This window comes from Phascolarctos cinereus, unplaced genomic scaffold (assembly GCF_003287225.1).
Source record: "Phascolarctos cinereus isolate Bilbo 61053 unplaced genomic scaffold, phaCin_HiC Scaffold_5;HRSCAF=322, whole genome shotgun sequence".
NCBI lineage: Eukaryota > Metazoa > Chordata > Mammalia > Diprotodontia > Phascolarctidae > Phascolarctos > Phascolarctos cinereus.
The window spans coordinates 181,938,458-181,964,505 of NW_027555958.1; the positions used below are offsets into that span (position 1 = coordinate 181,938,458).

General features: G+C 37.8%; 1 protein-coding gene across 3 annotated transcripts in view; it reads left to right on the plus strand.

The window, feature by feature from the left end:
- The first annotated feature begins 2,642 nt into the window (after positions 1-2,642).
- CEP162 (centrosomal protein 162) overlaps positions 2,643-26,048 on the plus strand; it is a 106,594-nt gene continuing 83,188 nt past the window's right edge. The window contains exons 1-3 of one of the 3 annotated variants that reach the window (XM_020969919.2): positions 2,643-3,166; positions 4,953-5,076; positions 22,975-23,095. In XM_020969919.2, coding sequence (XP_020825578.1) covers positions 5,017-5,076; positions 22,975-23,095 — 181 coding nt within the window. In that variant the 5' untranslated portion in view covers positions 2,643-3,166; positions 4,953-5,016. Of the gene's footprint in view, positions 3,167-4,952; positions 5,077-21,214; positions 21,410-22,974; positions 23,096-26,048 lie in introns of those variants that run through there. The other 2 variants (XM_020969920.2, XM_020969921.2) reach the window with 2 other exon arrangements.

Genomic DNA, 26,048 nt, shown 5'->3' on the forward strand with positions numbered 1-26,048 from the left:
ATACATATATAATCTATATACGTGCCTGTATATACATATATGTGTGTATGTACATATTGGGTAGGGTGGTGGCTTGCATAGTAGACCTATGGTTTCATCTGTGAAATGAGCTTATTGTGAGGAAGCTCCCGTTACCAATGTACATTGACAATTGTTCTTCGATTTAGAATTAAGAGTAGGGGTTCTTAACCTTTTGTGTGTGTGTAAGGGATTCCTTTGGCATTTACCAGATACTACTAATAATACTGTGGTTTATTGCCTACATTCATAATTGAAGGAAATGCTAAATTTCAGTTAGAGGTTACGGAAAATAAAATGTGTATTTTTCCCCCTGCCACTTCAAAGCTCTTGCTGAAATGTGGCGGGCCCCAGATTAAGATAATTTAGATAATGGGCAACAGCGGGGTTTGTTTTTGTATTTCTATCCCTAGCTATTAGAATATTGACTGGTACATAGTAGGCACTTAATAATTTGATTACTGATTGATAATCACACTGATTTACCAAAGGTCACAAAGCCAGTACTAACAAAGGCTGACTCAAGGTTTCCTGACTCTGCAGCTACATCTTTTTCCATGGTAAGAGGATCCTTCTTTGCCTCACACATACATGTAATACATTTAATACATGTGTTTAATTGAATTGAAAAGTCATTTTCTTTCTGTATTGGACAGAACACTGAACTAGGAGTCAGCAGACCTAGCTTTGTCAATATCTAGATGACAAGTCAGTGCAGGCCTTGGGTCTTTGTTTCCTTGTTTACAAAATGAGGGGGTTAGCTTAGCTAAACTTCAAAGCCCCTTTAAACTCTGATATGGCACAGCCTAGTAGATAAATGACTGGACTTGCTTTCTGAAAAACCTGCAGTTCAAATCCAGTCTCTGGCACTTAACATATTATCACGAACAAATAATTTAATCTAAGTCTCTTTTCAATTATATTTCAGACTATCTTGCCAGCTCTCCCATATCTCTCCTCTCTTTTGCAGTTTGGATTCAAATATCATCATTCAATTGAGACTGTTGTCTTCAGTTGCCACCAGCTGCTCTGTTTGGTTTAAACTCTAACACCATCATTATGGCACAGTGCCAGGTACCCTCTGGGCATTGCCCCCCCTTTACAGTTTTCTTTTGTGTATTGTCTTCCCCCATTAGATTGTAAGCTCCTTTAGGTCAGGAACTGTCTTTTTCTTATTTGTATCCCCATTGCTTAGCACAGTGCCTGACACATAGTTCATACTTAATAAATGTAAATAATAAATGTAATGTAATATGTAATAAATGTTAATAAATGTATTTGTGTATGGTTTATTGTATCCAAAGTTACAAATGATTTTTTAATTGCCAAATCTAATAGCCTTTTCTCAATCCTCATTCTTTTTGACTTCTCTGTAGCATTTGACATTGTCTATCACTTTCTTCTGGAAGAGGCCTGTCACACACTCTCCAATAAACTCCAATGGCTCCCTGTTACTACCAGGATCAAATTCTCCGTTTGGCTTTTAAAGCCCTTCACAAACTTCTGTAACTTTCCAGTCTTCCTACACTTTAATTTCCCTCATCATTTTCTTTCATTTATTCTAAGATCTAGTGACATTGACTATTCGCTGTTCCTCAACCTTGACACTCAATTTTCACTCTCCCTAAATTTACACTGCCTATATCCCATGCCTAGATTGTTTTCTCCTCTCAGCTTCACATTTCTGCTTCCTTGAAGAGTTCTGGTCAAATACAACCGTCTGTAAAAGGGCTTCTCCAGTATCAGAGAGAGAGAGACCGAGAGATGAATATGGATCCATACATACACACACACATATATATACACATATATGGATATTACCTGTACATGCATTTTACATATATCTATGCACATATACATATATGTACATATATGTATATATTCAGCATGTATACATGTGTATTTATATAGTGTTATATCGTAAACATAATGTATGTATTAAAATGTATCTATATGTGTATCTCTCATATACATATTTAATACACATGTTATATTTTATATACAGGACTACATCTACCAGTATATTAACATGTGAATATATACACATACACGCACATGCATGCACACATATGTTTGTGTATATCTAGCTTTCATAACATAGTTGTTTGATGTGGTCTCCCTATCAGACTCTCAGCTCCTTGAGCGCAAGTACTGTTTTTGTTTTCCTCTGTATCTCTAGCACTAAGCACAGTACCTGGCACATTAGTAGTAAGCGTTTTATAAATGCATGTGGACTATTGAATGACCTTTATCAATAAGATCTATAGGCTTAAATCTGTAGTATCTACTTTACAGATTGTTTTAGGGGGCCAGAAGAAATAATGTGAATTGCTACGTAAATCCCAGTTACTATCACTAGCACATCAAACTTCGGTGGGAAGATCCACTTCTAGGAGACCCGTATATGCTCTCGGTTTGGAGAGGCTGAGAACTACATATCCCATGAGGCGGCGGGATTCGCCCATCAAGACCATCATGCCTCTGTCGTAGATTCTATATTAACTCCTTCATTGTCTCCCAGTTTATTAAGAAAGCCCAGAGCCTTATTGGTTGACCCGCGGCCGCCGGAACCCACCCTACCCCTCCATAGCCCACTGAGTTACTGCTTCAAAGTTTCTCAAGTCCTTCTCCTACCAGGCCAAACTCCGCTTGGGTTCAAAGGTCACCTCCTTCCCCTGGGTGTCTGTGAACCGGCCCATTACAAGCGCGCGCAGGGGTGAGCGGTGGTGGTTGGCTCGTGAGTCATGTGACTGTAACCCAGTGTTTGGTCAGCTGATCCCCAAGAGTTTCGTGGCGGCGGTCGGTTCCCTTAGTTACTGTTGGGTACCGGTTTTGAGTGGCTCCTGGAGCTGCAGAGGGGCGTCCAGGCCTGCTTTGTCCTTCGCAGTTTGTGAACCTAACCCTGCCCTTTTCCGAGGCCCTAGGTGTCTGGAGCCTCCGGCGTCCCGTTCCCTTGCCCTGGGCTGCGCCTCAGGCTCCGGTCCCAGAACTTGGCTCTTCGTACGCCCGCATCCAGGAAACGCCGGCGAGTCCCTAAGCAGGCCCGACTGCAGCGAGCAGAGTGGGGCCGTGGGTGTGAGGCTGCCCCCCTCCATGCTGAGGAGCAGCCGGGCCCGTTGTCCCGCGGCCGGAGTACAGGAGCCTAAGAGTGAGTGAGTGTGTGTGTGTGTGTGTGTGTGTGTGTGTGTGTGTGTGTGTGTGTGTGTGAGAGAGAGAGAGAGAGAACGCCAGTGTGTGTGAGTATGTAACTGAATGTGTGCCTGTTAACAGGTGTGTGTGTGTGAGTGTGTGAAAGAGAGTGAGATCCAGTGTATGGAGGAGTGCGTATGAGTGTGCAACAGTGTGTAGGTAACAGTTGTACATGTATGAGAGAGAGAGTAGTACATGAGATCCAGTGTGTGTATGAGAGGGCATGTGAGTGTGAGACTGAGTGCATTTAGGTAACTGTGTGTGTGTGTGAGTGTGAGCAAGAGACAGCGAGTGCATATGAATTTGTAACAAAATGTGTGTGGGTAACAGGTAGGGGTGTGTGTGTAAGAGTGAGATCCAGTGTATGTAGGAGTGCATATGAGTGTGCAGCTGAGTGTGTGTAGGTAACAGTTGTGGGTGTATGAGATAGGAGTATATGAGATCCCTTGTGCGTATGAGAGGGCATGAGAGTGTGAGACTGAGTGCATGTAGGTAACTGTGTCTATGTGTGTGTGTCAAAGACTGCATAAGATCCATAGTGTGTAGGAGAGTGGCACATATGAGGCTTGTCAAGAACAGGCAACTGAAAGTATGTATGTTGAACTCTGTGTTTTGAGTGCCTTCATGTATAAAATCCCTAGAAGGTGATCAGTAGTAATTTATTGGATTGCTTTGCTGAGGTGTCTTCTTCCTGAACTTAATGAAGGTTAGAGCTCTTCCCTCCTTTCCTATCCTGAATGCCCAGTTGGGCATCTTTTGAATCTAGAGGCTGGAAGGGCTTTTAAGTCTTTGAAGTCCAGTCATAGGATAGGAAATCAGAACAAGTCATCATTGATGATTCCTCTGTAGATCTTAGGTATCTAGGTGTCGCTATATTTCTTCAATTATTTATGTGATAGTGAGTGATTAATTGACCCGAAGAAGAGTAAAAGCAACAGACCCCCTGTTAGCTATCATTATGTCATTTTTAAAAAGTTAGAATATTATTACTATGTATAATATTATTTTATATGATTATATGTATATACTTACTATCCCTGTGTAAGATAGTTTTCTATTTTCGCCACTGATGTGTGCTGCTATGCTTTAAACATATTAAGTCCCAAAATAAAGACTTGAATGAATGAAAAGAAGCACACATAGAGGGACTTAGCAATAAATTTTATATATCTGTATTTTGATGCTTCCCAATATCCTAACAGTCTGTCAAGTGAAGCCTTGCTGTGTCTTAAAAAGTTTAGGAGAGATGTGGTAGCTTAAAGGTGTTTCTTTCTTATATACATTAGTAAAAGGACCTTGTATCTATATAAATTATAGCTCTTAAAAAAAGATCTTTGCATATTTAAGGGAGGCTTTCTTTATTAATTTGCCTTTTCCAGTTTCTTTTTTTCCTCCCCACTACTTATGTGTATAAATTGAGAAAGTATTTTAATGACTGATGTTTAAAAATTAAGTGTTTCAGATGTGAAATAAATTCTGGATAATGAAGTAAAAGCTAGAGAGAGTATAAGAAAAGTAAACTGTTGGAAACTATTTCCCAAACAGTTAGCTCGGAAAATTCTGTGTTGATTGCTGTTTGAATTGCATTGAATGGTCAATATTTGAATATAAGGTAAAGTTGTAAGAGAATGGCACTGAATTTTTTGTCTTTAGTCACTTTGTAAATATGTTAATGACAAAATTTGTCATTGTATGCTTTCAGAAATATAAAATGCCTCAAAAGCTGTTTGTCTTTTTTCATTTAGTGTTTCCATTTGTGTAAATAATTTGTGAATATTTGCTTTGGGAGTTGAAAACTACCTGCTGATTATGGCTCATCAATATTCGAAGGAACAGCTAGATGAAGAGTTTGAACAATTTATGAAAGAGGTAAGTTTGTGTTTTTACAAGGCTGATAAGCTAGAGAACATAGTCTAATTGAGGAAAGGGACTGTCTTCTTTTTATATTCCTCTCCTCTCCTCTGTCCTTTGTGTAATGCTTAACTCAGTACCTGAACAATTATGTCTTGAATTTGATTAAATATGCTTCCTAACCAGCTAGTCACCATCTTTTGATGTACAAAGAACTCCGGACTAATAGTCAGAAGACTTGGGTCCTTGTTATCGTTCTTTAGCCTTGGGAAAATCCCATCAGTGAGAGGTTGGATGAGGTTTTCTTTAATGCTCCTTCCATCTGTAATAATTATTTGACTGTATTCTGTAACTTTGGTTTTTAACAATATTTGAGAACATGATAAATACAAGTTTAAATCCATTGACATGAATAATTTTGTGTTTTGAATCAGTTAACATCTACTAACTTTAATTTGATTCAGCTAACATTTACTAAAGTTCTTAAACCTCACCCTTCTTGACCTCTCTGCTCCTTTGACACTGCTAATCACCCTCATCTCCTTGATACTCTGTTTTGGAGGTTTTCATGACAGTGCTTTGTCCTGGTACTCCTCCTACAACATTTCACAGGGTTGTTGTAGGGGTCTAAATGAAATAATGAATGTAAATTAATAAGTAAATCCCAGTCATTATCACTAGTACATCAAACTTTGGTGGGAAGAGCCATGCCTAGCAGACCAGCAAGCTTACTGGTTGGAGAAGCAGAGAATTCTGTGTGGAATTCACCTTTAATGACCATCATGCCTCTGCCCTAGGCTCTGTATTAATCCTTTATTTGTCTTAAAATTTATTACGGAAGCTTATTGATTGACCTCCAGGTATGGCAACCCACCCTACCCCTCCATAGCTCACTGAATTATTGATTCAGAATTCCCAAATGGGATGATGGCTATGTGAGTGGAAAGAAAAGGACAGATGTTGTGAAGGTAAAATTGCTAGGACTTAGGAACTGATTGGATATAGGGGATTAAGGGTGAGGGAAAAGTAAAGCATGATTTCCAAGCTTACATGTCATACTATGCCTTCTCATTCTTCTTTGCTAGATAGTCATCCAGGCTATGCCCACTAACTGTGAGTATCCACTACTACTCTGTCCTGGGCTTCTTTTGCCTTCTGTGGGTTCAGTTATCTTTGTTCAGAGAACTCTCACATCTGTTTAGCTACCCTTAACCTCTCTCCTGACCACCTATCAGTTTCTCATCTCCCAACTGTCTATTGGACATCCTGAACCAGATGTCCCATAGATACTTTAAATTCAGTGTATCCAAAACTGAATTCATTATCTTCCCCCCGCCCCGCCAACCTTCCCCCTTCCAGACATCCATATTACTGTTGAGGGCACCATCCTCTCACTCTCCCAGGCTCCCAACCTAGATGTTATCCTTGACTTCTCATTTTCTCACCCTGCCACATATAATCATTTGTCAAGTCCTATCATTTCTGCCTTTATAATTTCTCTTACTGATTTTACCCCCTCTTTCCTCCTATACAACCACCGGCTTGTACTATTACAACAGTCTTTTGGTTGGTCTCTGTGCTTCAAGACTCTTCCCACTCCAGTTCATCCTCTACTCAGCTGTCAAAATGATTGTCCTTAATGATAGGTCTGACCATGTCATTCCCTATTCAGTAAACTCCAGTGGCTCCCATTACCTCTGTTTTTTTAAATTTTATTTATTTTTTTTAATTTTTTTTTTCCTTATGCTTTTGAGTTGAAAATTTTTTTTCTCCCTTTTCCTGCCCCCCCACCCTCCCCAAGACGGCACACAATCTGACATAGGCTTTATATTTACATACCCATTAAACATATTTTCACATTAGTGAAGTTGTAAGTAAAAATTAAAACCAATAAGAGGAACCATCAGAAAGATGAAACAAAATTCAACTTAAGGTAAAATTAAGTGAGAGCAATTTGACTGCCATAGTTCTTTCTTTGGATGTGGACAGCATTTTCCATCCCGAGGCCTCTGGAGATGTCTTAGATCCTCGTAATGCTGAGAAGGGTTCAGTTTAACATTCTTAGTCATTGCATAACGTGGCTACAATTGTAGACAAAGTCCTCTGTGTTCTGCTCACTTCACTCAGCATCAGACCATATAAGTCTTCCCAGGTTTTTCTGAAGTCAGCCTGTTCATCATTTCTTATAGAACAATAGTATTCCATTACATTCATATACCACAACTTGCTCAGCCATTCCCCAATTGATGGGCATCCTCTCAATTTCCAATTCTTTGCCACCACAAAAAGAGCTGCTATGAATATTTTTGTACATGTGGGCCCTTTTCCCATTTGTTTGATCTCTTTGGGATATAGCCCTAGAAGTGCTATTGCTGGATCAAAGGGTATGCACATTTTTGTAGCCCTTTGGGCATAGTTCCAAATTGTTCTCCAGAATGGTTGGATCATTTCACAACTCCACCAACAATGTATTAGTGTTCCAATTTTCCCACATCCTCTCCAACATTTATCATTTTCCTGTTTTGTCATGTTGACCAAAGAGGAGATAGAGAACATTATGAAAAGCAAAATGGATAATTTTGATTACATTAAATTGAAAAGTTTTTGCACAAACAAAGCCAATGCAACTAAGATTAGAAGGAAGGTAGAAAATTGGGAAAAAACTTTTACAACCAGTCTTTCTGATAAAGATGTCATTTCTAAAATATATAGAGAATTAAGACAAATTTATGAGAACACAAGCCATTCCCCAATTGATAAATGGTCAAAGGATATGAACAAGCAGTTCTCAGATGAAGAAATTAAAGCCATCTATAGTCATATGAAAAAATGCTCTAAATCATTATTGATTAGAGAAATGCAAATCAAAACAACTCTGAGGTACCACATCCCTATTACCTTTGTGATCAAATGTAAAATCCACTGTTTGGTTTTTAAAGCCCTTCATACTCTGGCCTCTTCCTTTTTTTTCAGTCTTCTTATCCTTATTCCCCTCCATTTGCTTTTCCATCCATTATCACTGGCCTCTTTGCTATTCCTTGGACAAGACACTGCATATCTCTATTCCCTGCATTTTCGCTGACTGTCCCCCATGCCTAAAAATTTCTCCCTCCTTATCCCTGCCTCCTAGCTTCCAGCAATAAGCCTTTCGCAGTCCTCCTTAATTTAATTTTTCTGAGATTCTCTACATTTTACCATATGTGTGTGTATGTGTCACATGTATGTACCTTGTGTATATATAGCTGTTCCTGTCTTGCCTGCTCCATTAGACTAAGCTTCTTGATAGCAGGGACTTTTTTTTTTTGTATGTCAGCATGTGGCACATGACTGGTACATATTAGATATTTAATAAATATTTGTTGAGTTGTTGACTACTAAGGCACTAGTGTAAGGCACTATTAGGCACTAGAGAAACAAGGACAAAAAGCATTCCCCTGGAGCAGCTAGGTGGTGCAGTGGATAGAACACCAGGCTTGGAGTCAGGAGGACCTGAGTTCAAATGTGACCTCAGACCAGACACTTGACACTTACTTGCTGTGTGACCCTGGGCAAGTCACTTAACCCCAGCTGCCTCACCAAAATAAATAAATAAAAAGCATTCCCCATCAGAAAAGATACTATACTATAATCCATAAACATTTAACTGTCTACTATGTATCAGGCACTGTGCTAAGTGCTAGGGATACAAAAAGAGGCAGAAGACAGTTCCAGCCCTCAGGGAGCTTACAATCTAGTGGAGGAGACACCATGCAAAAAAATATACAAAGTAAGTTATATACAGGATAAACAAGAAATAATTGACAGAGGGAAGATATTGGAATTAAGAGGAGTTGTGAAAAGCTTCCTGTAAAAGATGGGATTTTAGTTAGGACATTATACCATAAGAATGTAACATGTATACAGATAGGAATAATACCAAGTAGAGGGTGAAGAGGGCAAAAGAGAGAGAAGACAAAGTAGGAGAATGTGAGGAAGAGTGAGTAGTAATAACTGGAAAAGATTAAGGAAGGTTTCATACAGGAAAGTGCCAGCTGAGCTACACCTTAATGGAAGATAAGGATACTGAAAGATGGAGAAGAGGAAAGAACATATTCCGGACATAGATACAGAGGAGAGAGATGGAATGTTTAGTTTTGGGGAACAGCTAGCAGCGTAGTTTGTTTGAACGGTGGAATTTCCTTACGTCTGGAATGTGAAGTATAGCCAGAAAGACAGGTTGAATCCAGATTATAGAAAGCCATAATCAGCTAAGAAATTTGTATTTTGTCTTAGAAGCAATGATGATTTGGCAGCCACTGAAAGTTTTTGAGCCTGGAAGTAATATGGTCAGATCTATGCCTTAGGAAGATAATTGTGGGTGCTTTGTGAAAGATGGAAGGATGTAGAGGTGAGAGAATGGGAGTAGGGAAACTCATTAGGAGGCTGTTGCTGTTCTCCAGTTGATCAGTGATAGGGACTTGAATGAGGTAATGGCTTGTGTGAATGGAGAATAAGGACAGAGACACTAACTGTTGTAAAGGTAGAATTGCTAGGACTTAAGGACTGATGGGATGTAGGAGATTCAGGGCAAGGGAAGAATGTGAAGCATGTCTTTAAAGGTTGCAAATCTGGGAAGATTATGGTGCACAAAGCAGAAATAGGAAAATTTAGAGTAAGCAAGATTTTCTGGACACAGATGAGTTCACTTTAAGACGTGCTAAGGCAGGGGACAGAGAGAGATATGGGACTGTTATGTAAAAGAGAAATTAGGACTGGTTGTATGTATGGATTGTGAAGTAATCTGGATAGAGATGATAATTGAACCTGTAGAAATAAGTGACATCATCAAGGGAGAGTATAGAAAGAAATCGTCTGGGGCATAGTTTTGGGAGGTACCTTGCTAAGGAGTGGGAGATTATTGATAATCTAACAAAGATTACTAAGAATAGGAAGAGAGGAGAGCATTCACAGATGTTCTCTGTGGTTTCACAGTGGCACTGGGAACAAATGAGAAGGTTACCAAAAACTTCTAAAGAAGACCCATCTCATAACTGTATTTGTGTACTTTAGTTCTCCTATGTTTTCATGGGAATCTTCCCCAAAGTTCCACTTAATCCAGGGAAGCTCTAGCTCTGTTTCCCCAGATTAACACTCCTAAGTAATTACTCTCTGGCCTCTAGAATATTCAAACTGACACCATAGACTTTAGAGTTGGAAGAGAAAAAAAAACCACCTATTTTAATAGCCTCATTTTATAGTTGAAGAAATTGAAGCCCAGAATTAAATGACTCATTCAAGGTTACACTGATAGTAAGTAGCAAAGTCTGAGATTAGAAGCCAGTTTCTTATGACTCCAAAAGGTACTTTTTCTGTCATAGTCAAGAAGAAAATTGTTTGGATTTTTTTGGAAATTCTAATGTAAATGGCCACCTTATCCATCAAACTGGATGGGCAAGCCTTTCTTCAGGAATATCTGACACAACTAGTCTTAAAAACTTGGAAGTATGAACCAGATTGACAGAAGTATCAAATCTTTAATTCGTTAATTAACTTAATGACCAACATATATAGGAGGAGATTTCAGCTACAAGTCAGAAGGAGAGGCTCAGTGATCCTTAAGTTGTGATGTTAAAGCAGAAAACAAAGTACCTTTTTTAATGTAATTTCCATTGATAATATCATGTTCATTTCTGATGTTGAACCATTTGGTAGTGCCAAGGACTTTGGTCACAAGAACTTTCTGTATAACTGCTGAGGTAACTGAGGCTGCAGCACCTTCGAGGGCAGTTACCAGGTCATATCTCCACAAAGGTTGTTTACCTGGATAATGGCAATAGGTACCAGACTGCAAGCTTGACCTGTGGTCTTCTAGGCACAGAGGTGCAGAACCTGCAGACTTGAGACCACGTGTCCCTCTAGGTCCTTGGGTGTGGCCCTTTGACTGAATCCAAACTTCACAGAACAAATACCCTCAATAGAGGATTTGTTCTGTAAAACTTGGACTCAGTCAAAATGCCACACCCAAGGATCTAGAAGGCCACATGTGGCCTTGAACCCACAGGTTCCACACCCCAGTAGAGAATGCTGTTCTTGGAGCTCTTGGACTTAACCTACCCATCTCTAGCTGTTGGTCCATGGTTAGTATTAATATTGGTAAGAGTGGTCAACCCCTCCTACACATGGGTTGCTTGTTTTGAGGATGGCTATAGGGCTTAGACTTGAAGCAGGTCCGGTACTCTGGGAATGCTGTTCTCAGAGCTCTTGGTTCAGGGTTCTGAGATGCCTCCACCATAGTCTGAAGTAGTCAGACTAGTAGTAGTAGTAGTTTGACCTGCCTGGTACAAATAGCCTCTTGTCTCTTCTTCAGGATGATACCTTCATGGGACTGACTGGGCTTCTTCTCATAGGTTTGAAAATACATCCTTTCTGTTTCTATGGAGTGGGGTAGGGTGGAAGGGACTGTGTGTTAGAGTTCTAACTGATACTTAAATACTGCCTTCTCATATGGCGTTATCTTGTATTTGGAAAATATTGTTAAGTCCAAAAACTTTTTTTAAGTAAAGATAATTAGCCATATTTTGAAAATAATATTTGTTTCTTTTATTCCAACTACTTTACTTTAAAGCAGGGATTCTTGACCTTTGGCAGTCTATGAAGCTTACAGACCCCTTATCAGAATATTTTTAAATGAATAAAATAAGATATATAAAAGGAAACCAATTATATTGAAATAAAAGTTTAATTTTTTTCCCCCATCCAAGTTCAGAGTACTTCTGAAATCTGTCCATGGCCCTCTTGGCCTTAGGTCTGGAACCCTTGCTTTAAAATATAGAATTTTAGAAAGTCTAGTTTATTTTTTTTTTAATTAAGAAAAACCTTTGTTCTTGGAGTATCAGTGTCATCTGTTGAAACTTAGAACTTGGGTGCATTTTTTTATGATTATATGACAAAATAGTCAAGTCACTTAGGAGAAGTCTTTATGGGTATATATCTCCACTAGATATTTGTATTTGGAAATCTACATTTGTGCATCAGATTTAACAAATTCTTAAATGCATATAAGTGAGTTATTGATTGACTGATAATATACATATTTTCACACACATATAAGTGTATGTTGTTGTAGCTCCATACATATGTTTTAAAGTCAGTTCTGCTGTGCCTAAAGGGCTATAAAAATGTGTATACCTTTTGACCCAGCAGTAATACTTCTAGGGCTATCTCCCAAAGAGTTCATACAAATGGGAAAAGGACTCACATGTACAAAAATATTTATAGCAGCTCTTTCTGTGGTGGCAAAGAATTTGAAATTGAGTTGGGGAATGGCTGAACAAGTTGTGGTATATGGTTATGATGGAATACTATTGTGCTATATGTAATGACAAGCAGGATGATTTCAGAAAGACTTGAAAAGACATATGAACTGATGCAGAGTTATGTGAGCAGAACCAGGAGAATGTTGTACAACGTAACAGCCACAATGTGAGATGGCTAACTTTGATAGACTTAGCTCTTCTCAGCAGTGCAAGAGTCTAAGACATCTCCAAAAGTCTCACAATGGAAAATGCTGTCTACATTCAGGGAAAGAACTATGAAGTTTGAATGCAGATGGAAGTATACTGTTTGCTCTTTTTTTCTTCTGTTTTGTTTCTTCTTTCTTGTGATTCCTTCTATTGGTTCTAATTCTTCTTTACAACATGACTAATGTGAAAATATGTTTAATAGGAGTGTATATGTAGAGCCTATATCAGATTGCACACCATCTTGGAGAGGGAAGGGCAGAAAATTTAAAACTCAAAAGCGAAGGGGCAGCTAAGTGGTGCAATGGATAAAGCACTGGTCTTAGAGTCAGGAAGACCTGAGTTCAAATCCAGCCTCAGACCAGACACTTGACACATACTAGCTGTGTGACCCTGGGCAAGTCACTGAACCCCAATTGCCTTAAAAAAAAAAAGCAGCTAGATGGCACAGTAGATAGAGCACCAGTCCTGGATTCAGGAGGACCTGAGTTCAAATTTGGCCTCAGACATGTAACACTAACTAGCTGTGTGACCCTGGGCAAGTCACTTAACCCCATTGCCTAGCCAAAAAAAAAAAACCCTCAAAAGCTTATGGAAGTTATTATTGAAAACTATAAATAAATTAAGTAAAATTTTAAAAAAATTAAGTCTGTTCTAAATAACTTTGATTAGCTCTCAAATTTTTCATATGAAAATGATGAACTCACTGGTAAATATTACCAAAAATTAGATGAGTAAGTCTAGGATTATTGAATTAATCTTTTTACACTTCAGTCTGGAGGATGCTTATAAATCTGGGTATGTTTAGCAGATGAAAGAAAAGTTTGTTTACTCTAAAAATAGAGGTGTCAAACTCATGCCCCACAAGCCTACAGCACTACCAAGTGCAGCCCAAACTAGATTAAAATGTAATTGGGAAATATTTAACAAAATAAATTTTGTTGTTGTTCAGTCATTGGATTACTCTTAGTGATCCCATTGGGGTTTTCTTGGCAGAGATACTGGAGTGGTTTGCCATTTCCTTCTCTGTCTCATTTTACAGATGAGAAAACTGAAGCAAATAGGGTTAAGTGACTTGCCCATGGTCACACAGCTAGTAAGTTTCAGAGGCCAGATTTGAACTCAGGAAAATGAATCTTCCTGACTCCAGGTCCAGCACTCTATCCACTTCACCACCTGATGGTTAAATTTTCAGTGTGAGCATTTACGCATTGTAAATCATCAACAAATGTTACAAATAGAAACTTGATGCATTGTTTTGCTAATTATCTAGACTTAAGAAAGTAATGGGGAAAATGTTAATAATGCAGATAAAACTTAAAAGGGTGATAACCCAGATTGAAGCATACTTTTTTTACATGTAATTGGCAAATAGTTAATGAAATAACTAAAAAAAAATAAAACATAGATAACATTCCATTTTAAAACCAGATCAGCATGCAGCCCACAGGGATCCTTATGTATAAATGGTTTAGTGGCCTCCATTTCTTTTTTTTTTTTAATTTTTAATTAATTTATTTTGAATTATCAACAATCACTTCCATAAGCTTCTGAGTTTTAAATTTTTCTCCTTCTCCTTCCCCACAACGGTGCGCAATCTGATATAGGCTATACATATGTATTCCTATTAAACATATTTTCACATTAGTGATGTTGTAAGTAAGAATTAGAACCAATAGGAGGAACCACGAGAAAGAGGAAACAAAACACAACAGAAGAAAAAAAAATAGCAAATAGTATGATTCGATCTGCATTCAGACTCCATAGTTCTTTCTTTGGATGTGGATAGCATTTTCCAACATGAGGCTTTTGGAGATGTCTTAGATCCTTCCATTGCTGAGAAGGATAAAGTCTATTAATATTAGTCATTGAACAATGTGGCTGTTACTGTGTATACAATGTTCTTCTGGTTCTACTTATTTCACTCAGCATCAGACCATACAGGTCTTTCCAGGTTTTTCTGAAGTCAGCCTGTTCAACATTTCTTATAGCACAATAATATTCCATTACATTGATATACCACAACTTGTTCAGCCATTCCCCAATTGATGGGCATCCTCTCAAGTGGCCTCCATTTCTACTTGAGTATTATGCCACTGCTCTAAAATATTCTCATGGACACAATTGATTGGCCATAAAATTGACCTCCCTCTTATTATCCCTGTTCTTCCCCTTTTCTCCCAACACACACACACACACACACACACACACACACACACACACACACACGTACGTTCTCTAGGGATGATGTAAGTCCTACCCCACTTCGAGGAGATTGTTTGTTTCTGATGTTAAACATTTCACAGTGCTGGGGACCTTGGTGGTGAGAACTTTCTTTTCTGGGACTTCAGGAGCTGAGACTTTTGAGGTAGCTGAGGCTGCAGCATCTGAAGGGATAGTTGTTAAATTATAACTTCACAAAAGCTGTTTCTCTGGATGATGGTTACAGGTTCCTACCAGTTTGACCACTAGGGAGGGTAGAGAAATAAAGATAATTGTGCTAGTTTGAATCCTGTTTAATTTACATCAATTTGGGGCATAGACATTTACAGTGACAAAAGAATGGATAGCATAATGTTGAAGCCTCCATTGGTAGGGACAGTAATCTCCCAAAAAGATGGTGACAGAAGCATTAAGAGAAGGAAAGGCAGGATATATAATTGAAGATGAGCTTCAGAAATGTTGTCATTAAGGCTTTTTTACTTCTATTGATTACACAAAAATATTAACATTAGAAGAGACCTTAGAGATCATTTATTAACAGATAAAGAAACTGAGCCCCTAGAGTAATTTTCCATAGTCAGATAGCTATTTGGTAGACCTACAGTTGGAAACTGTTTCTCTCACTTTTTAAAGGGTGATTACTAATTTTTAAAAATTATACATATGCAGAAAAAATACATTTATTAAATATGTCTCAGCACCTTTTATGGAAAATAGCATTATGTAAATATCCAAGTTATCATTTACTATATGCCTACTTTGTAAATAACATAGGTAGTAAATACAGCCTGGCTTTGAACCCAAAGCTTTTAAATTATTACACCGAATTTTGTCATTACTTTGAAAACTATTACATACAAATGAGTAATTAGTGGTCAGTCAATACTTATGTTATTACTTTAAAATTGTTCTTGTGTAGAAAAAAATGTGGCTTTTCTAGTTTTTTTCTGTTGTCACTCAATAAACATTTTATTAAGCGACCTCCATTTGCGGGGTACTGTGCTAAGTACTAGGTATACAAAGAAAGACAGAAGATCCTGCTTGCAAGGAACTCACAGTCTAATGGGGGAAAAGCATTCGGACAACTACATATAAACAATTGATATACAAGCTAAATAGGAAATCACATCAGAAGGAAGGTACTGGAATTAAAGGGATTGGGAAAGGCTTCTTTTAGAAACCAAGATTTTAGCTGAAACTTGAAGGAAATCAGGAAAGCCAGGAAGCAGAGATGAGGAGGGAGGGAATTCCAGGGATGGGGATTGCAGGGAAAATCCTTGGAGTGTGACAATATAAGAAGACTGGAAATGACGTGGGGGTAGGGAAAGTTAGGTTATGAAAGGTTTTGAATACCAGACAGAGAATTTTATATTTTGTTCTAGAGGTGGTGAGGAACCACTGGAGCCTACTGGGTGACATGGTCAGAACTACACTTTAGGAAGATCACTTTGATATCTGAATGGAGGATGGACTGCAATGGGAAGATACTTGTGTCAAGGGGAACCACCAGAAGGCTGTTTCAATGGTCCAGGCCTGAGGTGATGAGGGCATGCATCAGGATGATGATAGTGTCGGAGGAGAGAAGGGGATGTATACAAGAGATGTTAAAGAGTTAAAATTAATAGGCCTTGGCAACAGTTAGGTATAGGTGGTGAGAGAGAGTGAGGAGTCAAAGATCATCCCTAGGTTCTTAGCTTAGTAACTAGGAGAGTTTAGGGGGAAAGATTATGAACTTAGTCTTGGATATGTTGAGTTTAAGATGTCTATGGGACATCCATTTCAACATGTTCCAATAGACAATTGGGAGATGTGTGTCTGAAGATCAGAAAAGAAATTAGTACTGGATGAGTAAGTAGATAGAAGTAACATTTGAGTCCATGGGAGCTGTCTTCCTACATCCTTCCCACTACTGACAATTCTCCATTTTGAGGGGTCAGTTTTGTCAATTTGCAAGGTTTAAGATTATAATCTCAGAGTTGTTTTAATATGTACTTCTCTTTAACAGTGATTTGCTGCATGTTTTCATGTGGTCATTTATAGTTTTCTTATTTGGGAAACTGTTCACATCCTTTGATCACTTATCTATTTGGTAGTGGTCCTTGATGGTATGTAATTTCCTTTTATATCTTGAGTAGCAAGCATTTATTAGTGAGTGATATTTGATGCCAATATGCCTGTCCTTCATTTTTTTAAAATTGTCATTGATTCATTCATGAAAAATTATGTATTTTGGTCTTTTAGGAGAGGAGATCCTCCATTATTTGGTTAAGAATTCTACTAGCCATAGTTTTGACAGGTACCTGATTGTATTTTTTTTTTAATGATGTGAACTTTTATATTGAGGTCATATACAGAGGCAGCTAGGTGTCACAATGGACAAAGTTGAAACTGGAGTCAGAGAAATTTGAATTCAAATTTGGCCTCTTAGAATTATTAGCTTTGACCCAGGGCAAGTCACTTAACCTCTATTTGCTTCAGTTTTCTTATCTATAAAATGGGGGTGAATATAATAGCTGCTAGGGGCTCTTAAGAGGTTGTTATGAGGATAAAATGAGCACTTTACAAATCTTAAAGTGCTATATAAGTGCTAGTTATTATTATTTTTGTTGTGGTTGTTATTTCCATTTGTAGCTTATTATGGCATAAGATGTTGCTCCAAAACCAATTTCTGCCAGGCTGCTTTTCAGTTTTCCCTGCAGCTCTTACCAAAAAGGGAATGTTTTCTCCACTAATTTGTGTTTTGAGGTTTATCAAGTACTGGACTACTGTTTTTGACTGCTTTTGTTTCCTGCTTGTCTAGTCTGCTCATCTGATTTGCTTTTCTGATTTTTGACTAGTATAAAGCAGCTTTGATGACTGCTGCTTTATAGTATAGTTTGAGGTATGGTAATACTGTGTGTTTAGTCATCTTTTTCTCATTTTCCTTGACGTTATGGATCTTTTGTTTTTTTGAAGTGAACTTAGTTATTCTATAAAGTGTTTCCTAGGCAGTTTGATTGGTGTGGTATTATATATGTAAATTATTTGAGAAGTTATATTGTGATTTTTAGTATGCAGGCAAGATGTAACCTTGAGCAGTGGCTATCTTTTCAGTTATTTAAATTTCTTTTTATTTCTGTTAAGATGCTTTTATTACATTTGAACAAATCTTACATACTTCTTTATAAGTTATTTCCTGTTTGTTATAATCCATTTTGTCATAATTTGTAATGATATTCCACTTTTCATTTCTTGCTGATTTTTGTTAGTACAATATAAACATGCTGATGACATTTATTGATTTATTATCCTGCTACTTTGCAGACACCATTTATCATATGACTAACAACAGAGTGAAGGCAGAATTGCTCAGTTCTCTTTTTGCTTTTTTATCAGCTAACAAGAATGACCTTTTGCATTAGAAATTATAAAAAAGAAAATATGTAACAGGATGTTGACGTGTCAAAGATAAGTCAGGAGCTAGTAAGAGGGCTCTTAGCTATCCTTAGTGAATTCAGGTCACCTGGCACAGATGATTTCCATCCTCAAGTACTGAAGGAACTGGCAGATGGGATTGCTGAGCCACTGTCAGTGGCATTTAAAGGTCATGAAAAATAGGAGAGGTACCATAGGATTGGAAAAGAAAAGATGTTATTCTGATTTTCCAAAAGGGAAGAAAAGAGAATCGCACACTATAGTCCAGTGAGATTGACTTTAATTCCTAGCAAAATTGTAGAATAAATCATTAAAAAGATGATTGGTAAATACCCAGAAAGGGAATCAGTGATTATAAAGAGCCAGCGTGACTTCATAAAGATCAGACTAATTTCATTGCTTCTTTTGTTGGGATCATTAAAGTAGAAGATAAGAGAATACTGTGAATGTAGTGTACCTAGATTTTAGCAAAGCTTTTAATAAAATATTTCATATTATTCTTGGGGAGAACATGAAGAGATGTAGATCAGATAGTAATGTAACTAGGTAGATTCTGGAATGGTTGGATGACTAGACTCAAATAATAAGAAAGAGTGGTAGATATATAGTGAAAGATAAAGAGTTCTGAAAAAAATGTTTTGAGTTTGAGATTCCTGTGGGACATTCAGCTTAAGATGCCCCAAAAGCAATGTGCAAATAGGACTGAAGCTCAGGAGAGAGACTTGAGCTGAATATATAGATCTTAGTGGCATCTGCATAGAGATAATCATTGAACCTATGGGAGCCAATGGGATTATGAAGTGAGAAATAAAACCAGGACAGAGCTTTGGGTCATGTTCATGGATTACACAAATGAAGAACCAGCAAAGTGAGCTGGAAAGAAACGGTGAGAGAGGAGGACCAGGAAGTAGCAGTGTCACTCACATCCAAAGGGAAGAGAATATCTAGGATAAGGTGATCAACAACGTCAAAGGCTACCACGAGCTCAAGAAGGATAAGGATTGAGAAAAGATCGTTACATTTATCAATTAAGATGTCATTGGTAACTTTAGAAAGAATATTTTCAGTTGAATAATGACATTGGAAACCAAATTACAGAGAGTTTAGATGAGAGTGAAAGGAGAAGGAGAGTTGAGGAGATGAGAAATATAGGACAGTAGCTAGTGGCCATGGTAGATTTAAATTAGAGGGTTTTTTTAATGATTGGGAAGACTTGGAAGAGTTCTGGGGCATCAGGGGAAGAACCAATACATAGAGATTAAAAATTATATTGAGGAAATGATTGTAGTGCATTCTTTTAGAGAAAATGGGAAGATCTGGCATCGAAAGTACATGTAGAAGGGTTGGATTTGTTAAGGAGAAGGACCACTCTTCATTAGCAGCTTGGGTGAAGGAGGAGATGGTTCTGGATGATATCAGAAGGATGGTGAAATAAGTAAAAGAGGAGAAGATGGAGCACTTGGTGAATGGCCTCCGTTGTTTCAATGAAGTACCAAATGAGGACTTCAGAGTGTGGAAGGAGGGAGTGAGTGTTGTGAGAGGCTTGAGATGATAGAGGTTTGGAATGCTCCCTATGGTAAGTGGGATGGAAAATCCATTACTGGGAGTTGAGATTGTCTGCCTGCACTAAAGGCAATAAAGATTATGTTAAGATAACAAATTTGTACCTAGTCTGTAGGGTCTTTCTGGCTTCCTCCACCTCATTCAATAGTGAGTGAATAGGACCTAAGGAGGAAGACAGATGCAGTCTTTCAGGGTGAGGATTTAGCAAGGCTTGGTCAGTAATAAATTGAGACTAGAGGATAGTAGAAGATATTGTAGATTTGAACTGGTTCACCAAAGGTTCAAGTTTGGGAAGGAAGGAGAATGTAACCAGAGTAGGGGTAGTGACTTAGGAAAGTACTGAAAGTTGTGGGGATTGGAGGTTGTGGTGAGGAAGAAGAATTAGATTTATTAGGAGTAAGGGGTAGGGGGAGCTAAGAAGATAAAAGATTATAATTAGACAGGAATTTCAGAGTTCTTGAACATAGAAGTTGGACTACTTGTGGGTGATGCTACATCAAGAGTGTATGCATAGCTGAGCATAAATAAGAGGTTATATGTTTTGACTTCACTGCTTGTGAAAGGAGTAAGTCAGGAGTTGAATAGTGCAAGGAACTGAGAATTAAGTTAAGATGTTTGAGGGAATATGAGGTGTTGTGGCTTAAATGGACAGAGAGTTAGCCTCTCAGCCAGGAAGACCTAGGTGCAGGCCCTGTCTCTGACCCATACTGGTTGTGGGTCTCTGGGCAAATCACTTTCAACTTTCAACCAAACTCTCTATAAAATGGAGACAGTAAAGCACCCACCTCAGGGGGTTGTTCTGTCTATCAAATGGTGTAACATATTTAAAGTGTTTTACACAACTTAAAACACTATATAAGTGCTAGCTAATTATCATCATTATTATGATAAAGATCATAGTTTGTGGGTAGGAGTGGAGGTGGGTGAGGTAGGCTGCAAGTTATGTATTAAACTCATTAGGAAAAGAGGGAGAATGTTCTGGGCAGTGGCGGATGATGGCCACCACGATATGGATCAAGAGATAAATTTGGACTCTGTGTTCCTCCAAGGCAAAGTTGCTTTGTGATGGTGGTATAGGGAGATTCTGGAAGGGGATATTGCAGGATAGGACTGAGGTGGCGGAAATGAGGGCACAGACAGCTGGGCTAGGATTGAGAGATTATTCACAAATCTGAGGTTCATTCAGATAAGGAGAGTAGGAGGGGTGAGAGTATAACCATTGGACTATGGGTCCACATAGATTATCAGCAGATGAAGAGAGGTCCATGGATATAGATATAGGCAGGTGATTAGAAAGTTCAAGTAGGCCCTCAACTGGAGGCAACTAAGTGGATCAGCATATTAAATTGTTTGGCCTGGAATCAGGAAAACCTGAGTTCAAATTAAGGCTCAGACACTTACTAGCTGCACAACCCTGGGCAAATCACTTAACCTCTGTTTCCCTTAATTCACTGGAGAAGGAAATGGCAAACCACTCCAGTATCTTTACCAAGAAATCTCGCGGACAGCCGTGCCAGGGTCCACACGGTCATGAAGAGATGGATGTGACTGAACCACTAAACGACAACAACAAAGGCCTTCAACTGTCAGCCTTGTGGCAGGCTGGGCTGCTGTGACCTAGGGAGGTATCCAGAAAACTAAAACAGCACATGGTATGTTTCAAGCCAAACAGCAAGAGCTGATGTATCCCCAGGGCCAGTCTTGTGGCAAGCATGAATAGGGCCTAGTGGAGTTGTGGTTTGGAAACCTCTGAAAGCCCAGCCATGATATAGGAAATGGTGGTGTGTCTTAGGGCCTTGGACAGCAAGCACAAACTTTGTTCTTTGTTGTGGTAGTTCTAAAGTTTAACTGCAGAATTTCTTGGTGATTTACACCTCAAGTTTCTTTATATTCATGTTCTGTGAATACGACTACCTCAAGTTTGTTACTTTTGTCGTAGTGGATGGCTGCTACCCTAGAAACAGAGAATCTACCTACCCTTTTACTTCAAGGACCTCTGTTTGCACTTATATTTGCGAGAAAATAATGTTAAAGAAGACTATGTTTATACCTGGGCCAACTGTGGCCAAGGATCCTTTTTCCTCTTCTTGTCACTTTTTATCACTTATCTAACATAACAAAAGCTTCAAGCATTCCCATTTGCAGACTTTTGTTCATTTATCCAAGGAGCAGTTTAGCTAAGATTTTTTTTCCTCCTGACCTGAATGTCCTCAAATTCCACAAGTGATTAATAATGTTTGAATTTTATAAGTATGCCTAACATATCTCAAAAAGAATTTGAGCATAAATAAGAGGTTGTATGCTTTGATACTGATAATGGAGGCATTTGCTATTAGAAATGCATAATAACAAGTGTTTTTTACAATAAAAATGTCAAAGGAGAACTAATTAATTGATTATTTGCTAATTGTTCTTGCTATAGCTATTAGTTCAATTCCCAGTTATAATAGGGGTTTAATAGATCTATAACTTGCTTACATATACATGTGTCTCAAATAGAGTACCTAAAAATATATCTGCACTAAATCCTAATGTATATCTTTCATTAATATCTATCTGTTTTCCCCTCAGTAATGTAATTTTCAGCATTACCTATGAACACATTTAGGATTCACCTTTCTAGTAATATTTTTCATCAAACTGTAATTGGCTTAGATGTTTGTCTATAACCCGGTTAAAGTAAATCATCTTTGCTAAGTTTTTACGCATTTTTAACTTTTCTCATTTTCATAATGCCCAAACTACAAACTTGTATTTTAAAATGTTCTTTTATTATAATTAAAAACAATAATCTGAAAACATTAATTATGATAGCTTGAGTTAAGAATGCAGCCATTTAATGATATGGTATGTTATGCTTGTATTTTAGAGTACAGGAAGATTTTGAATATTTTTCAATTAATGGAGCGATTTTCAATTAACAATTGAATGAACTAACAATTTAGCGTTCTTTCTGTAAATATAGATATAAATAGAATACTTGAAGAAGTGACGATTTCTTGGAGGAACACCAGAGCAGATAATAACCTTTCAGTGATTTAGCTAAAGTTTTAGGTGTTGCCTGAGGCAAATAAGAGGTTAAGTCAAGGTCACAAGGTTAGTGTCAGAAGCAGTATAGAGACCCTTCTTGACTACAGATTCAGCGCTCTATCCACTAAGACTAAAAAATAGTGATGGAGTATAATTTTTTTTTTTTAAACATACCCTGTTGTTTCAGTCTCTTTCAGATGATTCATTTGGAAACTCAAAGAAGACATACAGACATCATAGAAAAAGAGATTTGAAGAAGACAAATTCTATACCATGGTGGTTAACAGATGATGATATTGAAGATGATGGTAAATACTTTCATTTCATAATATAAACTATTTTGACCACAAGGTGTCAGTCAAGACCTTTCTTGTATTCTGAATATTTGAAAAATAAATACAAGTATGTAAGAAAAGCGTGAACACAGTGAGATTTTGTCATTAATGTTTATAGGTGATTTTTTTTCTGCTTTTAATAAAATTCCATCATGTGTATGATAATTGTGAATGGTGACTATATTTCTGTCTCATAAGGTTTTATCTTGGGATGATTCATATTTTATTTCTTCTGGTTTTTTTTTTTTTTGTGAGGCAGTTGGGGTTAACTGACTTGCCCAGGGTCACACAGCTAATAAGTGTCAAGTATCTGGTATGAGACCAGATTTGAACTCAGGTCCTCCTGAATCCAGGGTCAGTGCTCTATTCACTGTGCTACCTAGCTGCCCCTTCACATTTTCTTAAAACTACTTTAATGAACCTACATAACTTTAGATAAAAGTTATAAATAATGGCCTTGGGGGTAGTAATATAGAAGTAAATGTGTTTTATATAGGATTCCAAGTTGCTGTGTTTGGTGGAGCAATGATTTTGTTGGTGTCATTTCCTCTATTGGTTTCAGATTCTAGCATGATTTATGACCCGGTACCATTCTTATCCATGCCTTTCCATAAATTCCCTAGAGCAGGGCTTCTTAGTCTTTTTTTGTCATGAACCTTTTGTCAGTTTGATGACTCTCAATGTCTGTGTGACCATGGACAAGTCATTTAATCTCTGCCTACCTCAGTTTCTTCATCTGTAAAATGGGGATAATAATAGCAAATAGGTGTTGTGAGGATCATATGAGGTAATATAAGTAAAATGCTTTGCAAACCTTAAAGCACTGTAGAAATACTGGTATTATTATTGTTATCATTATCATCGTCATCATTCCCTAAATCTAGTGCTCAAGGCATCACCATTATGGAACTGGGAAGAGAGTGAAATATGGCTTTGTGTGTTTGTGTGAAAATGTGTTTGCATGCTAAGGTTGATTCAGATTATGTATCCACACCAAGTCCATTTCTTGTATCTTTTATCTGAACTTATGTACTTTCATTAAAGTACTTGAATGCACTTTTGCTCTGAGTTATTCTGAAACCTGGGAACGTTTTATGGGGAATATAGGGAGAATGGAATTGGAGATGGTAGAATGTAGTATCTTGGCGTTGTTCAGGATACATCTTTATTGGATCATCTGGGAGCTGATTAGGTGGTAGATGTAGGAAGAGCTTGGAGGCTTGGTAAGTTGCTAAACTCTCTTATAAAAAGGCTTGAGCAAGCATTTAATTGGGGGTCAGTCATGCCAAGCAGTAAGACCTAGGGATCAGAATTTCAGATGGAGTAAAAGAGAAAATCATGGTCTGTCTTGAAACATTTGCTATGTAGGATGTGATCCTTGTCCTTGGGAAGAGAATATTGTACCCCAGGAGTGACAGGAATAAATATAAGGTAATTAATTACATCTATTTGGTGACTGTTTAAGTCTTTACAAATTGAATAATCAGAGGAAAGCTTTTGATGTACAATGATTGCTTTGGAAAACGTTAAGAGTAAGTCATAGGGATATTTGCAGATAATTGAAAAGGAGGAAATTTGAAAGAAGAGATCAAGACCTGGAAAGGTTACACAGAACAATAAGCTACCTAGAACAAGAAAGTAAGCTATTAAAGTGAGCTGTTGAAAGATATAACTTCACTGAGAAGGAAGAGGAATAAGAATGTAATGAGGAATTCAGGACAGTTTATATAATCAGATACCCACCGACAACCATCAGCTGTTACAAGAAGAACACTAGGCATTACAGGAGGATTGTCAGGGCTATAAGCATACATAAGCTCATTTTTATAATGAGCTAGAAACACATAACACATAATGAGCTTCTTGACTTAAACTCCGCAAAGCCTTATTGAAAAGGGATGAAAGATTAGTACCTTAAGGAAAGTTAGGCATGCAGGATGTCCTAAGAAGAATGGATCACTTTAGTCCTGCAAGATGCAGTTCTGTGGATCCTTCATTGAGAGAGAGAACCTAAGCAATGTTCTCTAAAATTCTCTCAAGGAAAAGAGGAAGTATGTGAGAAACCCTTCCTGGGTAACAGAGACTACAAATTTATTAGATTGCAAAGCAAGGTGCTGAGATAGCCTAGGAATTAGATGTTGCAAAGCAAATTTAACTATAGATTTAGTAATACGTTGGGAGCCTTCTGAGATTAAATAGCATAGAAAAAAGGGCAAGGCCATGAATTTGTATAGTGAACTATCTTATAAATGTGAGCTATATGCACAAGAGAGTAGAGTCTGTGTCACTGGCAGGGATTCAGTGGAGTGTAAAGAATCTAGAGATGGGATAGAGCTCCCAATTGAATTGTGGAGGAGAAACTAGAGTATTTATTCTATAGAACTTTTAAATGGGACAGTCAAAAGCACAATAATTCAGACAGTTTTATCCATAGGGCAATGGAGTTTGCCAAAGAAGTAAATTGGGGTTATTGAACTGCTTTTGAAACTGGGAAAGGGAGAGGAACAGTGGGAGAACTATCATTTGGTATTGTATTCTGGATCATGCATATTAACATGCTAGTTGCATTAGTATAGGGGCTGGTGGGAATTGTCTGGATTTGGATGACTTCTGTTGGCAAATTGTTTACTAGGTGAATTGATGAAAAATGTGTCATTTTTGATACAGACTGGGATCTGACTTCTCCAGCCCTGACATAATAATGTGGAGGCACAAATAAATACAACAGGTGTATGTTGGATGTGGAAAATGAGTAGCTGTGGTATATGTTTCAGACCATCCTCAAATAAGGGAGTTGCTTATCTGCACTGAAGAGGGTAGAAAAATGCCAGAAAGAGAAAGAATTTCCATGCTATGAGTTTCCTACTCAAATGAACAATCAAACATTGGATAACTCTCCATTACTCATTGGATGTTATATAACCTT